General features: G+C 41.9%; 1 protein-coding gene across 3 annotated transcripts in view; it reads right to left on the bottom strand.

The window, feature by feature from the left end:
• The window catches only part of GRK3 (G protein-coupled receptor kinase 3), a 368,299-nt gene that overhangs the window by 74,523 nt on the left and 277,812 nt on the right, over positions 1–15,964 (bottom strand). For all 3 annotated transcript variants that reach the window (XM_073582658.1, XM_073582660.1, XM_073582659.1), the window contains one exon: positions 6,797–6,875. In XM_073582658.1, the coding sequence (XP_073438759.1) occupies positions 6,797–6,875 (79 nt within the window). The remainder of the gene's footprint in view (positions 1–6,796; positions 6,876–15,964) is intronic.

The raw sequence follows: 15,964 nt of genomic DNA, 5'->3' as shown, positions 1-15,964 counted from the left end.
CTCCCTCCTACTGGAATACCGGCGTCATTGTGGTGACTTTTTTGAGGTGGAGGTGCCTCCACCAAACATAAACCCTGATTCTTTCTTTCTTTCTTTTATCCTCCCATCTTCTCCTGTCAGCGGGAGGACGCCCTCTATTGAATCTCCCCCTCCGAAAGGGCTGTCTCCTCTGATCCATAGGGAATCTGGGGAAGCCTTTTTTCTTATCGCCTGCTTTCTCCAGAATATCGTCCAAGTTCTTGCCGAACAGGAATCGACCATCGCAGGGGAGAGAGCACAATTTGGCCTTGGACTGAAGGTCACCCGGACAGCCCTTAAGCCATAACGCGCGTCTAGCAGCATTTGATAGTGACGCTGCTCTGGCTGTCAATCGCATAGAGTCCGCCGAGGTATCTGCCAAAAAAGCCGCTGCCCCGTGCAAGAGATACATGTCTGATAAGATCTTCTCTCTTGGGACCCTTGACGCCAGCTTCTCTTCTAACTGCTGCAGCCAGATCATGAGGGAGCGTGCCGTGCAGGTGCCCGCTATCGCCGGCTTTAGACCTCCTGCTGTCGCTTCCCATGCGTGCCTCAAATATGAGTCCGCTTTTTTGTCCAGCGGGTCTCTAAGAACCCCTGCATCTTCCAAGGGCAGGGCCGACCTTTTGGAAGATCTGGACACCGCTGCATCTATTTTTGGGACTTTGTCCCATACCTCCATATCCTTGTATTCAAAGGGGTATCGTCTCTTAGAGGCGGATGGAAGGGCCCCCGATTTTTCAGGCTTTTTCCACTCCTTCTCAATAAGCGCCTGGATTTTCGCGTTTACTGGAAAGGTTCATTTTTTCCTCTCCTGAAGCCCCCCAAACATGACGTCCTCTAGGGTTTTAGCCGCCCTTTCTTCCTGTAGGCCCATTGTGGTTCTAATGGCCTTTAGGAGGGCATCTGTATCTTCTACAGGGAAACATGGCTTACCCCCTGTGTCACTATCTGAGGAGGATGATTTTTCCGCCTGAGATGATACTGACGCGGAATCTGAGGGGGAACTAGGGAAATCCTTCCTGCTTTTTTTCCCTTTTTTCAATAAGGACTTAATTGAGCCTTCCATTTCTGACCTGAGGGCAGATATTAGATTGGCTGCGAAACTAGGCGCTTCCTCCGCCATAGTCCGCTGAATGCACGAAGCACAGAGATCTTTTTGCCAGTCTCTTGCTAGGGGAGATTTACATATAGCACAACCCCTATTATTCTTCTTGCTTCCCGCTTTTCTGGGCCTTTCCTACAGGGTGAAGCATACAATAGAAAACCCCTATTAATATACTGTTAACATTCACGAAGATCACTCACCACCCGTAATCAAGGGTACCGGACTTGGAGACTGCATCGGAGCACCTGACCCGCGCTCTTTGGACCTTGAGGAGTGCCCCGACCTGCGGCTGGGGCGACTGCTGCTTGAATGGCTTCCATGCTTCCTGCCAGAGGGCTGTGAGGGAGGCAGGGACGCTGAACGTTCCTGCTCGGACTCCATTTTGCACCGCCGATCTACAGCTGTCTTCCTCCTTTTAAATTGCATGCCTCCGCCTGGTGAGCGTCTTCCTCCCCTCCCCCCTGCGACCGCCGGCTCAGCGCTTCAGAAGCCGGCCAGCGTCGCACCCGGCGCCATTACACCGTCGCCTTCTGCTGACGTCAGCCGGCGCACCCAGCATTCCAAGCGCCGCTGACGTCAGCGGCCGGAAGACGCCAGCGTCTCTCCCCTACCACGGGGATCGAGATGCAGCGTGCGCGAGGGGAGGGCGGCGCGGTGGGGGCTTCCCGGAGCCACCGGGATCCCATCCACGCCCGCACGAACCCGGAGCCCCAGGGACCCCGGGGACTGCGCTTCCAGGACCCGACGGCCGGCGCTACAGGTAAGCTACCTGTTCTTCCCGCGCCGGGACGGGCCTGGGTCTTTTATCTTTTTCTTCGCCCATGACAGGCACCGCCACAGTGGGATTCCTTCCAGGACAGGAACCCAACTGAAGCGGGGGGAGAGGTGCCGCCCCTTATGTCTCAGTAGGTTCCTGTCCTGGCGGGGCGGATCCCTCTCTCAGGTGGTGCTGTCATGGGTGAAGGGAAAATGGGCCATACAATATTACACACTTACCACATATGTGGTTGAAAACTACTTTTGAGGCTTAGTGCAAAGCTCAGAAGGGAAGAACCCTATACTGGTGTTCAGATTTTGCTGGAATGGTTTGAGGGTGCCATGTCACATTGGAAGAGCCTCTGAGGTGCCAGAAAAGCAGAACCCCCCATAAGTGACCCCATTTTACAAACTACAAGTCTCAATGAATTAATCTAGGGGTGCAGTGATCATATTGACACCATGTTTGTGTTGCAGAATTTTATACCATTGGGTACAGTAGAAAAAATAATTTAATTTTTTACCAGAAAAATTTTTTATAGTCCCAGATTTTAAATTTTCACACAAAAAAGGTAAAAATGGCACCAAAATTTTTTTACACAATTTCTGCTGAACTTGGAAATTCCCCTTATTTGGCAGTATAGGACCCCTTAGTCACATGGCGAGACTTGAGAAGAAAGGAGCGCTATTTGAATCCTGGAACATATATTTTCCTAGAATAGATTGCAGACTCCATATACAGAGCCCCCAAGTGCTAGAAGAGCAGAATACCCCCTTAAAGTGACCCCATTTTGGAAATTAAACCCCTTTGGGCATTTATCTACAGGTGTAGTGATGCTTTGGCTCCATGGGTGCTTTCCAGAAACAAGCAGCAGTGGATGTTGGAGTGAAAATTGAAAATCTGTGATTATAGTGCCCAGTAAATTGTAGTTCCCAGTACGTTGTAGCACCTAGTACATTAGGCCCTGCTCATGCTTCTGGAGACATGCACCGTAACTTAGACAGGCTCTTATCGCTACAGAAATGGCAAATATGTGGATACTAAATGTGCTTTAGGCACACTGTGAGGCTCAGAAGGGAAAGGGGAATTTCGATTATCCTGCGCTCTCCGCTGAGCATTTACATTGGGGTTTCAATCTAAATCTCTGAATGACGTCATTCAGATGAAACCCCACCAGGGATCCATTCACTATAACTAGGCAGCAGAGTTACTCTGGATTCAGTCTCGCTTTTGATCAGGACGTTGTCATCCTTTTCAAAGCTGCACAAAATGGTGGCAGACCGCGCTTCTTTTTGCATGCCTAAAAAGATGGACACCACAGGATCATAGGCCATCTAGCGCCCACAGTCACTCCATCTGCCTCATTATATGGAATATTCTGCCAGGTGTTCTGTCTGAATCATGCATTTCAGAGATTTCCACGGAAACCACCATATATGCGCACAGCGTAGAGTGTAAGATAAATGTGAGCCGAGTCTTACTGTGATCATTGGGAGGCAGTATGAACAAATGAATAGTAGGTCAAGAAACAGTTATTTTTTCTGTGGCATTACGATACCAGATTTATATAGTTTTTTTTCTGTTTGGCTGATGTCACATACTAAAAGACACCTTTTTTTGCAGAGCATCTCCATATTTTGAGAGCTATAATTTTTTCCATATTTGTGCCGACAAAATGATATAAGGACTTGTCTTTTGCAGGACGCGTTGACATTTTTTATTGGTACCATTTAACATTTTTTGATCGCTTTCTATTCTGATTTTTGGGAGGCAGAATGAACAAAAACAAGCAATTCAGGAATGTTTTTTGGGGGGAGATTTTATGCCGTTGCGCAAGTGGTAAAACTGATAAGGCAGCTTTATTCTTCAGGTCAGTACGATCACAGCGATACCTCATTTATATATGTTTATGTTTTGGCGCTTACACGTCAAAAACTATTTTATAGAATATATATATATATATATATATTTTTTTTTTTTTTTTTTGAATCGCTGTATTCTGAGAGATATAATTTTTTTTTTTTTTTTCAGCTGATGGAGCTTTATGGTGGCTTGCTTTTTGAAGGATGTGTTCAACTACACCATAGTTTTTTACCACGTTTTTGATTTTTTATGGTTTTCATTGAAGGGGTTAACTACTGTGACACGTTTATAGGTCAGGTCATTCAGGACTCGGCGATACCAAATATATGTGTACTTATTTTAAAAGTTTTTCACTTTATTTTTTACTTTATTACTCTACGGGATTTTACTTTGAAGGCTCTGATCGCTGTTAAAAAGAATTGCAGTGCTGCACTGACGTACAAGTTTGTTAGACCATGCCTTGAGCACGGTGTCCCTCTCCCTGCCTTCTAAATGCCGTGATCGATATTAATCGCAGCATTTAGTGGGTTAATCTGCCAGGAGCAGTGTGTTAGCTGAACAACCGGCAGCGAACACCAGGATGTCGTCCTAGGTCTGGTAGACTATCCAAACCAGGACGTATGGCTATGTCTAAGGTTGGAAAGGGGTTAAATACATCTTTCCGTCTGCTTGTTTTCCAGGTATCTACACCCTTATCTGGTTCTATGAAGCCAGAGCTGTCAATCAGAGAAGAGGGGGGTGGAGATGGAGGAAAAACAAGCAGATGTGAATGTGTAGCTAAATAATTGGCCCCGCCATGATACCCTAAGCGGAGGGACTTCGTTTGGACAGTCATTCTGTGTTGACAGAAGAATATTGTCTACATCACGGAATATTGGCTGCAGAGCTGAGTAAAACATAGTTTAGTTTTTAATTTCTCATCTACTTAGCAGATCGAGTGCTAGATTAAACACTGTAGAGGCCCCTAGGCAGTCAAAATCTTGGGGCTCTTCCAGTAAATTATTTCCTAATGCACTTTCAAAATTTCTGAACACCAATTTTAATACATCAATTATATTTTATTAAACAGAACAAATATGTTAATTAAAACTCATTATAACACATAAAAAGTAACCAACGTCAATCTCGGTTGTGGGCCTACACTGTATATTCTCGTCTATGCTCCCAAAGATTCTATTTATGAGTGTTCTATTATAACTGAGAGCCGGAGAGAACTAGTGGTCACTTCTCCTCCACTCCCAATTCAAGCCAATCACACAGTTTCCATGCCCGATTGCATGAAAGCCTCTCTCCTCTAATACTCCTGAATTCTCGATTACAACCGATTTCACTGCCAATTGTTTTAATATTCACGACAGAACTCTTATGTCAGCTGGCATTGCACGCTGATTGTAAATTTCTTTGAATATCAAATCAATATTATTTTTCAGCTCTTGTTGGGGACCCCAAAACACAAGGGGTCCATAGGCCAGTGCCTACTATGTCTAATTGGTAATCCGGCACTGATATTAACTAGTAAAGTATAGATTCTTATTTACGCCAAAACAAAGGTGAAGATAGCAGTAATTTGTCTCAGGATACATGTACCTGCATCCTGCTTATAACTGGCAATGTCATGCAGGTGAAAAAGTACATGACCACACAGACAGTTCTCTATTAATGCTCCCTTGGTCTTAGCATAAATTAGAAAAAAAGAACATGCATCTAGAGAAACTTGGAGCATGCTTACTCCTGTGAAACACACTCTCTTTCTCCTCATTGACCTATGAAGCTATTGTTCATACTTTGTAGCATACAACAGCACTATGTTTCAATACAAACACCCCAGCTTTCATTTCACAGCAGTCAGTGTGAGGTGAGGGAGGAGCACAGCAGAGCTGTGTGTCATTACTAAAACCTATTGCTGTTCTCCACATTGACTGCTGTGAGATGAAAGCTGGTAGAAGTTTTTGTAGTCAAACAGCACAGCTCTATTCCCCCTGCTCCCACAATGACTGCTGTGAGAAGAAAGCTGGAGGTGTTTGTGAGGACACATTGTTCTGTTCTACTCTACAAAGGCTGTTTGTCATTACATGTCTCACAAGAGAAAGTCTGCTCTAAGCTTCTCTAGGAGTGTGCTCTTTTTACTCTTGCATGACGCCTCCTTCTTATGATTGGTTGAAGGGGAAATTAGAATCTAAACTTTACAACCTATGATCTCTGCAATGCAGAGAAGAAATTAAAATAATCAAAAGTTTGATTCAGTTCTTCAGCCACAATTCCATGGTATGTCCAGTTTACCATGCCAAAAACTGGTGAAAGATCCTCTTTAAATTGAGAACAGTCTTTTAAAAAAACACAAATGTGTATATAATGTATTTGTATGTAGGTAGCTGGCTAGCAACAAAAACACACAGCATTACTGAAGAAAAATGTAGAATTCCACAAAATTTACCCAATACTTTTAAAGTAATTTTGATGTTACAGAACCAACATGTGATAAGCCAATAATATTGATAAGAGTATTCTAAACAGTACCATATTCCATTCAATACTCGGTACTCTCAATAGCTACAAAAGTCACGGCTCTATTTATGGCAAATCAGGATTTAGGAATATGAAGCCCATTTCCTTGCACCATTTTAATAATAAATCTACGTGCCTCATCCTCTAACCCAAAGGCAGAAAAGCTGTGCACAGTCTATTGCGTGCTCACATCAGCTTTCCAATGCATTACAGACATGTGCATACATTTACTCTATTTAAATTCCATCCCTGGCATGTGATTATTTTTTAAAGCTACAATCATATAAAACACCACAGTCTATTGCCAAGAGATAAGTGCCCCGGGTTGCATGAAGATTTCCAATCTGAATGTAAATCCATCTCGCCAACAATTGTCAATCTCAGAAAGTAAACCATGCCACCTACAAGAAGTGCTAACTCCTGCCTTTTGCTCATAAGACTAAAGTGGAATTTGCTATAAAAAAAATTTATCCTATCCATGTATAAAAAAAAAAAAAAGGAAAAGTCATTTTTTTGCGGAAAATACAATATAAGTCACATCTTACCATTCATCAGATCCAAAATGAAGCAAAGCTTGTCAGGTGTATGGAAGGCATATGTCATGCAAACTATGAACGGACAGTCCTGCAAAACAGAATCAAATTAATATTGTAAAGAACAAAGCAAAAGGAACTAGTAATTGGCCATCGAAAGAGAACAAGTCATAAATAAAACACACACACATATATATATATATATATATATACATACATACATACACACACACACACATTTACACAGTATATACATATACACACACACATACATATATATATGCATACATACATACAGTGTGAGAAATAAGGATTTGATCCCTTGTTGATTTTGTAAGTTTTCCCACTGACAAAGACATGAACAGTCTATAATTATAAGAGTAGGTTAAATTTCACATTAATGGATAGAATATCAAAAATAAAATCCAGAAAATCACATTGTATAAATTATATAAATTTATTTGCATTTTGCAGTGAGAAATAAGTATTCAATCCCCTACCAACCATTAAGAGTTCTGGCTCCTACAGACCAGTTAAGACTCTCCTATTCAACTCGTTACCTGCATTAAAGACAACTGTCTTACATAGTCACCTTTATAAAAGACTCCTGTCCACAGACTCCACTAGTCAGTCAGATTCTAACCTCTACAACATGGGCAAGACCAAAGAGCTTTATAAGGATGTCAGGGACAAGATCATAGACCTGCACAAAGATGGAATAGGCTAAAAAAAACAATAAGACCCATAAGTAAGACGCTGGGTGAGAAGGAGACAACGGTTGGTGCAATACTAAGAAAATGGTAGAAATACTAAATGATTGTGAATCGACATTGATCTGAGGCACAATGCAAAGTCTCACCTCATGGGGTATCCTTGATTATGAGGAATGTGAAATAAATATCAGCCTAAAACTACACGGGGGGGAACTTGTTAATGATCTTAAGGCAGCTGGGACCACAGTCACCAAGAAAACCATTGGTAACACATTATGCTGTAAAGGTTTAAAATTCTGCAGTGCCCGCAAGGTCCCCTGCTCAAGAAGGCACATGTGCAGGCCCATCTGAAGTTTGCCAGTGAACACCTGGATGATTATGTGAGTGATTGGGAGAAGGTGTTGTGGTCAGATGAGACAAAAATTGAGGTCTTTGGCATTATCTCAACTCGCCGTGTTTGGAGGAAGAGAAATGATGCCTATGACACAAAGAACACCGTCCCCACTGTCAAGCATGGAATTGGAAACATTATGTTTTGGGGGTGTTTCTCTGCTAATGGCACAGGACTACTTCACCGCATCAATGGAAGAATGGATGGAGCCATGTATCTTAAAATCTTGAGCGACAACCTCCTTCCCTCTGCCATGACATTAAAAATGGGTCGTGACTGGGTCTTCCAGCAAGACAATGACCCAAAACATACAGTCAAGGCAACAAAGGAGTGGCTCAAAAAGAAGCACATTAAGATCATGGAGTGGCCTAGCTAGTCTAGACCTTAATCTCATAGAAAACTTATGGAGGGAGTTGAAGCTCCGAGTTGCCAAGTGACAGCCTCAAAATCTTAATGATTTAGAAATGATCTGCAAAGAGGAGAGGACCAAAATTCCTCCTGATGTGTGCAAACCTAATCATCAACTACAAAAAAAGTCTGACTGCTATGCTTGCCAATAAGGGTTTTACCACCATGTGTTAAGTCTTGTTTACCAGAGGGATAAAATACTTACTTCTCACTGGAAAATGCAAATAAATTTATATAAATTTATACAATGTAATTTTTCAACCCACACAGGCAAATAAGTCAACCATAGAAGCCCACAAATTAAGTTATGTGCAATAATGAGAAATGACACAGGGAAAAAGTATTAAACACATGAAGAAAAAGAGGTGCAGAAAGCTATGGAAAGTCATGACACCAACTGAAATCAGTAATAAGAATCTTGACACTTAGTGAAAATTTAATATCAGCGGGTTCAACTAATGGCCTATAAAAAGGTGTTTCATTACCAAGGTGCCACACAAGAAACATCTCATGATGAGTAAAACCAGTGAGCCATCTCAAGACCTTCACAACCTTGTTGTTTCAAAACATACTAATGACATTGGTTACAGAAAAATTTCTAAACTACTAAAGGTTCCAGTGAGCACTGTTGGGGCCATAATGTTAAAGTGGAAAGAACATATTTTCACCATAAAATACATTTTATACACTGCTCAAAAAATAAAGGGATAAAGGGAACAATAAAATACTATATCCTAGATATCACTGAATGAAATATACTAGTTGCAAATCTTTATTCATTACATAGTGGAAAGCATTGAGAACAATAAAATATAAAAATGACCAATGTAAATCAAAATTAATATCCCATGGAGGTCTGAATTTGGAATGATACTCAAAATCAAAGTGGAAAATCAAATTACAGGCTGATCTAACTTCCGTAAAACATAACCTTAAGACAAGGAAATGATGCTCAGTAGTGTGTGTGACATCTCTACAATGTCAGGGCATGGTCCTGATTAGGCGGTGGATGTTCTCCTGAGGGATCTCTTCCCATACCTGGATTAAAGCATCAGTCAACTCCTGGACAGTGTGGGGCAATGTCCGTGGTGGATGGAAAGAAACACAATGTCCCAGATGTGCTCGATTGGATTCAGGTCTGGGTAACGGGCAGGCCAGTCCATAGCATTAATGCCTTCATCATGAATTGTCATGCATCGGAAGGAACCCAAGGCACCTGCATATGGTCTCACAATGGGTCTGAGGATCTCATCCCAGTAACTAATGGCAGACAGGGTACCTCTGGCTAGCACATGGAGGGCTGTGCGGCCCTCCAAAGAAATGCCACCCCACACCATTACTGATCCACTGCCAATCCGGTCACCCTGGAGGATTTTAAAGGCAGAATGTTCTCGAGCATCTCCAGGCTCTGTCACATGCGCAGAGTGTGAACCTGCTCTCATCCGTGAAGAGCACAGGGAGCCAATGTTGAATCTGCCAATCTTGGCGTTCTCTGGCAAATGCCAATTGCCCTGCACGGAGTTGGACTGTAAGCACAACAAGCTCATGTAGTATGTTTCTGACCATTTCAGCAGACACATGGATGTTAGTGGCCTGCTAGAGGTCATATTACAGGGCTCTGCCACTGCTCATCCTTGCACAAAGGAGGAGGTAGCGGTCCTGCTGCTGGGTTGTTGCCCTGCTACGGCCCCCTCCATGTTTCCTGATGTACTGACATGTCTCCTGGTATCTGCTCCATTCTCTGGGTACTGTGCTGATAGACACAGCTACCTTTCTTGCCACAGCTTGCATTGATGTGCCCTCCTGGATGAGCTGAACTACCTGAGCAACTTCTGCAGGTTCTACACACCACCTGATGCTACTGTACAGTACCTCTAGGGGTGAAAACAATGACAAAATGCAAAAGTGACTAAAACAAAAGGCAAAAAGGATGAGAACAGAGAAATGGTCAGTGGACACCATCAGCAGAACTACGCCTTTGTAGGGGATGGCTCGCTAATTACCTATCATTTCCACCTGTTATCTGTTCCATTTGCACAACAGCAGGAGAAATTGAGTCACAATTAGTGTTTATTCAAAACTAGACAGGTTGAGTTCACAGAAGTGTAGTTGTGTTGACTTTGAGTTACATTGTGTTGTTTAAGTGTTCCCTTTGTTTTTTTTTTTAGCAGTATATACACACACAAACATTCAATTTATGTTGGTGATTATTTAACTGCTTCCACATACATATCCAGCATCATCAGACATTTATCTACACATATTAACTTTTTCTTTATTGGTATTTACTACCTATGTTATGTTTGGTTCTCTCTAATTATAAGTTATTTGATATTTTCGCAAGCTAAAAGACGACTCAACATTGTACAGACAGGCCATCACACAAGCTGCCGTTCCCCAGCACTGACTGCATGGTCCCTGTGAATGCTTTCTTGCAGTGTGAATTGTTGATCAGGGGCTCTATGCGTCACTGTGTGGATCCTGTGCGTGGATCTGTCATCAGACTCACAGCTGCTTCCCTCCTCCTGCATCGCACAATACATTCAGCGCTCTCTTGTACTAATCAGGAAAACAATGAAGGAAGGCTCATTGTACTTTATCTTTAGTAATGGCTATGATATCAAATGAAAAAAAGAGGAAAATATTACAAATAATTACAACCGCACAGGGACAGTAACAAGACATTGCGCACATTCAATTTGGGGTTAATATGTCAATTAGGTATTGTCTGAAAAAAGGAAATCGTGAAGTTTGCTAGTATAATCTCTTATAAATATACATAATACATAAAAGATTCACATAAAATAACATTATATGAGCCTGCAAATCAGATGAAAAGGAGGGAATAAAAAAAAAACACTTAAGATACAGTAGATAATTTTTTGGAAGATCTGTGGCTGTATGTACATAACAGAAATGGCGGCCATACACTTGCAACAGCAGTCTGTAAATCCCCTCTTCCCATTCACATGCAGGATCGGCTGAGGGAGTACTGTGTTTTCATTTCAAAAAGGTGAATACGTTATTGCCAAATTCCACTTCTAGCAAGCTTTCATGTAAAACTAAGGATCGGGTATATTGAAACTTACCATGTCTAGTCTTCTCCATAAACACCAGAGTTGATCCACATTGACAAACATTCCATAGTCGACCACTACTGCTGAAGTTGTCAGGTTTGGCCAATTCTGCTCTTCTATATTGTGGACCTTAAGATAAACTGACTAAGGTCGGGGTCAGACTTGCGAGAAACTTGGACGAGTCTCTCACCTCAATACCCAGCACTGCCGCTGGCACTCGGATCGAAGCATTCAGCTGCATGTATTTCTATGCAGCTGAACAATCTGATCAGAGAGCCGAAGGCAGTGCCGGGTATTGACGTGAGAGACTCTTCCGAGTTTCTCGCAAGTCTGACCCCAGCCTAAAACTAAAAAAGTAATTGAGTAACTCAAAATTTGATATCTTTGGACTGAAAGTAAATCAGATGTCCATTTATAAACTTAAAGAGGTCCTGTCACCAGGTCAAAAGTGTCCAGTTTTTGCTCTTATATTCTCTTATATTGTTCCACCTGTTCAAATAGCTATTTCCAGGTTTTTTTAACTAAAAAAAAAAACCCCTACTATATGGGTCCAGAGATATGGGTCTTTATATTTAGTGCCAATTTTAATGGTCTTTACATAGGAGGCGTTGCTAGCAGGGTAATTATACAAAAGCAGTGTAAAGACATGCCCACAGAGAATCTTTTGAGCAACACCCCCTAGGTAAAGACCATTAAAATCAGTACCAATTGAAAAGGCACAGATCTCTGTGAAAGAAAAACAAAAATGGAAAACTCAAGGGAGCATCGGAAATAAAATGCGAGTTAAAATTGTTCACTTTTGATCTGGTGACACGTCCAAGTTAAAGGGTTTTATGTAACAAATATCCTTAAAGGAGAGGGACAATTTCTGGCACAGGGCTCAGCCATCTCCATAATTCCAAGAAACGGAAAAACTGACGGGTGATCACCTTGCCAATCAACCTCCTCTGGGGTGTGGCATCCGGCAGCTACCCTATCCCATGAAGCAAACACAAATAAGATGAAGGCACTTCAGCACATTGCTCTGGTTGTTCCGATATTGTGCACAGAAGCCTTCCCTCTGTATATCTGAACAGGGGGACGTCTTCAGAAAAATACCCACCATAATGATGGTTAGAATTTAGAATGTTGTATCAGCCGGTCAGGATTATATAATGAACATTGTTCAGATCTGACACAATGATATAAAATTATTACATAAACAGAAAAAAATAAAAAAAAAAAATAATATTCTCATCATTACAGCTGGAGAAATTACCAATTAAAATCTGCTTCTGAGGGAAATTTGATAATTGAGACAATACATTATCACAGGGATTGAACCGACCTTTTGCTGAAGATAAGTATCCGTGTGTGCATGCCCCCCGCTGACTGCAGTTATTATCCAGTGGGTCATGCACAAAATTATAGCTCATGTAATCAGAAACACCCCTGCGTTCAGGCTGCAGAACAAATCATCGCTAAGAGAAGGTTTGAGCCGCAGGTAACATTCAGAAGCAAACTTCTATTACTGCAGAAATATCTGCAATTCAACAAGTGCTCATCAGGGAGGCGTAAAGACAGAATGGATAGCTACCATGACCAAGATTTGGGGTGGGGAAAGCGCCTGTAACACTGCTCAAGAGCTTAACTTCTTACACAAAGGAGATTAAAATGTAGTAAATTTCATTGCATCACGCTAGCCTTCTACATACTGTCAGATATAGGGGGAGACATATCATTGGTGCAACCTGTGCAGCTGCACAGGGGCCCAATAACACCTCCAATGCAGGTGAAATTTTGCATTATGATGAGTTTTTGGACTGTAAAGGACTCACAAACTGTTCTTGCACAGGGGCCCTTACCGTTCCGTGTCCGCCAATGGGTGGATGGTCAGATCCATAATACAAGGGACACCATGCTCCCCATGCCTTCTCAACAGGACCCTTATTGACCTCTTGACGCACCCTGCGTGACTAAGGATCTCTTGACCCAAAACGCTGCATGAATATGCAATTCTTAATGAATACGAATTACAAAAGCTGTGTTTTTGTAAGGTCTGGAATTTTTCACTACCTCTAAGGTTGAGACAAAACTGTAAAAGTGCTATACTACTTTACCCCAAGTATAAAATTTAGTAATGACTGTGAATGGTGGGCAACATTTAAAAGGAGTATTGCCATCCAAAAATCGGAGTAGTCCTGTCCATAGGTTGTGTCTAGTATTTCAGCCAAGTCCTACTCATTTCAGTGCAGCAGAGTTGCAATATCACACACAACAGGTGTGGACTGGTGGTGTGGAGTTGTGTTCGGATAAAAGCAGCCATTCTTTACAGTGATCGGGAAAAAACATGCTTAAAGTGAAACTGTATGTTGAAAGTGGTATCTGATCAGAAAAACTTTCATTTTATTCATTGAAATTCCTGATGTTGATATCTATAGGAGCCTAATGGGGAATCTTATTCAGTGATGGACTTCCCTGTAAGGCCTCTTTCACACTTCAGTTTTTTGCATCAGTTCAAATCCGCCAAAAAGGGGGGAGGGAGAGAGAGAGGGAGGGAGGGGGAGGGGGAGAGGGAGAGGGAGAGGGAGAGGGAGAGAGAGAGAATGAGAGAGAGAGAGAGAGAGAGAGAGAGAGAGAGAGGGAGAATGAGAATTTTTTTTTTTTGTCCGGCACCCAGAAAGAATTTCGGGTTAAATGAGTGTCTGGAGGATCCGCCAGAGAAAAAAAAACGTTGCAAGCTCCGTTTTGAAATCTTTGAGGATGGTGACGGACAACAACTTTTGGCGGATCCTCAAAAAAAACGGATGCAACGGACAGCAATCCGTCACAATCCGCCATTAATGGAAGTCAATGGGGAAAAAAAACGGATCCTCAAAAGAAAATTGAGGATCCGTTTTTTTCTAAACCTGGCGGATTGTGACTGATTGTAAAAAACTGAAGTGTGAAAGAGGCCTCAGACTGCCCATGCAGACACAAACATACCGATAAGGAATTTAAATTGTGAGCCCCAATGGGAGCAGTGTTAAAGTTTGTAAAGCACTGTATGCACACAAGAATAATAAATCACATCGTCACACAGAATAGACAGAAATATTGCTCCCACCTACTTCATCATTGGCCTGCTTTAATGAGGGGTTGATAAAGAATACCTTTCTAATGCATGATTATCAAGAACACACTCCGTTTAAACAGCGAGATCATAACTAGGGCAGGCGTTGGGAGGGTGACAAAAAGGGAAATTGCCCAGAGCCACCATCCTCATAAAGAAGTCAACTGACAACAAGCAGAACGTGGACTGATAATATCAGTTCTGATTCATCAGTTCTGTTTCTGATGTTAAAAGTGGAGCAGGTCATTTGGCAACTAAACAGGAGGAGACAGGATGGCAAGTTCTCTGCAGTGTGTCTTTCTATGTGTATACGTATATGTGCATGTGTTCTGTATATAAATGGTATGTATGAACTGTGTGTATAATATATATATATATATATATATATATATATATATATATATATATATATATATATATATATATATATATATATATATATATATACACATACACATACATATATAGGTAGACCAACAAAAAAAATGTCATCCACAACTGCCAGGAAAATTGTTCGGCATGCAAAGAAAAACCCACAAATAACATGAGCTGAAATACTGGACTCTCTGAAAATAAGAACTGCGACTCTTTCAAGATGCACAATAGGGAGGCACTTGAAGAAAAATGGGCTGCATTGTTGAGTCACCAGAAGAAAGCCATTGCTGCGCAAATGCCATAATGTATCTTGCCTACAATACGTAAAACAGCACAAGCCTCAAAACTTCTGGAGCAAGGCAATTTGGAGTGATAAGGCCAAAATTGAACTTCTTGGCCACAACCATGAGCGTTACATTTGGAGGCAGGTCAACAAGGCCTATGATGAAAGGAACACCATTCCTACTGTAAAGCACGGAGGTGGATCGCTGATGTTTTGGGTATGTGTGAGCTACAAAGGCACAGGAAACTTGGTCAAAGTTGATGGAAAGATGAATGCAGCATGATATCAGCAAATACTAGAGGCAAATTTGAAATTATCAGCCCAGAAGCTGCACATGGGACGTATTTGGACGTTCCATCATGACAACAATCCAAAACACAAGACGAAGTCGACCTGTCAATGGCTACAGTAGAACAAAAAGAAGGTTCTGGAGTGGCCATCTCAGTCTACCGACCTCAATATCATTGAGCCACTCTGGGGAGATCTCAAGCGCGCAGTTCATGCTAGACAGCCCAGCAATTTACGGCAACTGGAGGCTTTTTGTCAAGAAGAGTGGACAGCTTTACCATCTGAGAAAATAAAAAAACCTCGTCCACAACTACCACAAAAGACTTCAAACTGTCATTGATGCTAGAGGGGGGCAATACACGGTATTAAAGGGGTATGTGAACTTTTGATCAGGGTCATTTGGATGTTTTGAGTTGTTATTATGATTTAAAAAGGGAAAACACAGTAGTCTGAAAATAAATGGCTCCACCTAACCACTAACCATGAGTGGAGAAAAAGGTTTGGTGTTATCATTCATATTCTCGGAAAAAAGGTCAAGAAGGCAAAAATTCTGC

Source organism: Dendrobates tinctorius, unplaced genomic scaffold (assembly GCF_039654945.1).
Source record: "Dendrobates tinctorius isolate UK_male_01 unplaced genomic scaffold, ASM3965494v1 ptg000073l, whole genome shotgun sequence".
NCBI classification, from domain to species: Eukaryota; Metazoa; Chordata; class Amphibia; order Anura; family Dendrobatidae; genus Dendrobates; species Dendrobates tinctorius.
Note: the sequence above shows the minus strand (reverse complement) of the source record. Positions and strands in the feature narration are given on the sequence as shown.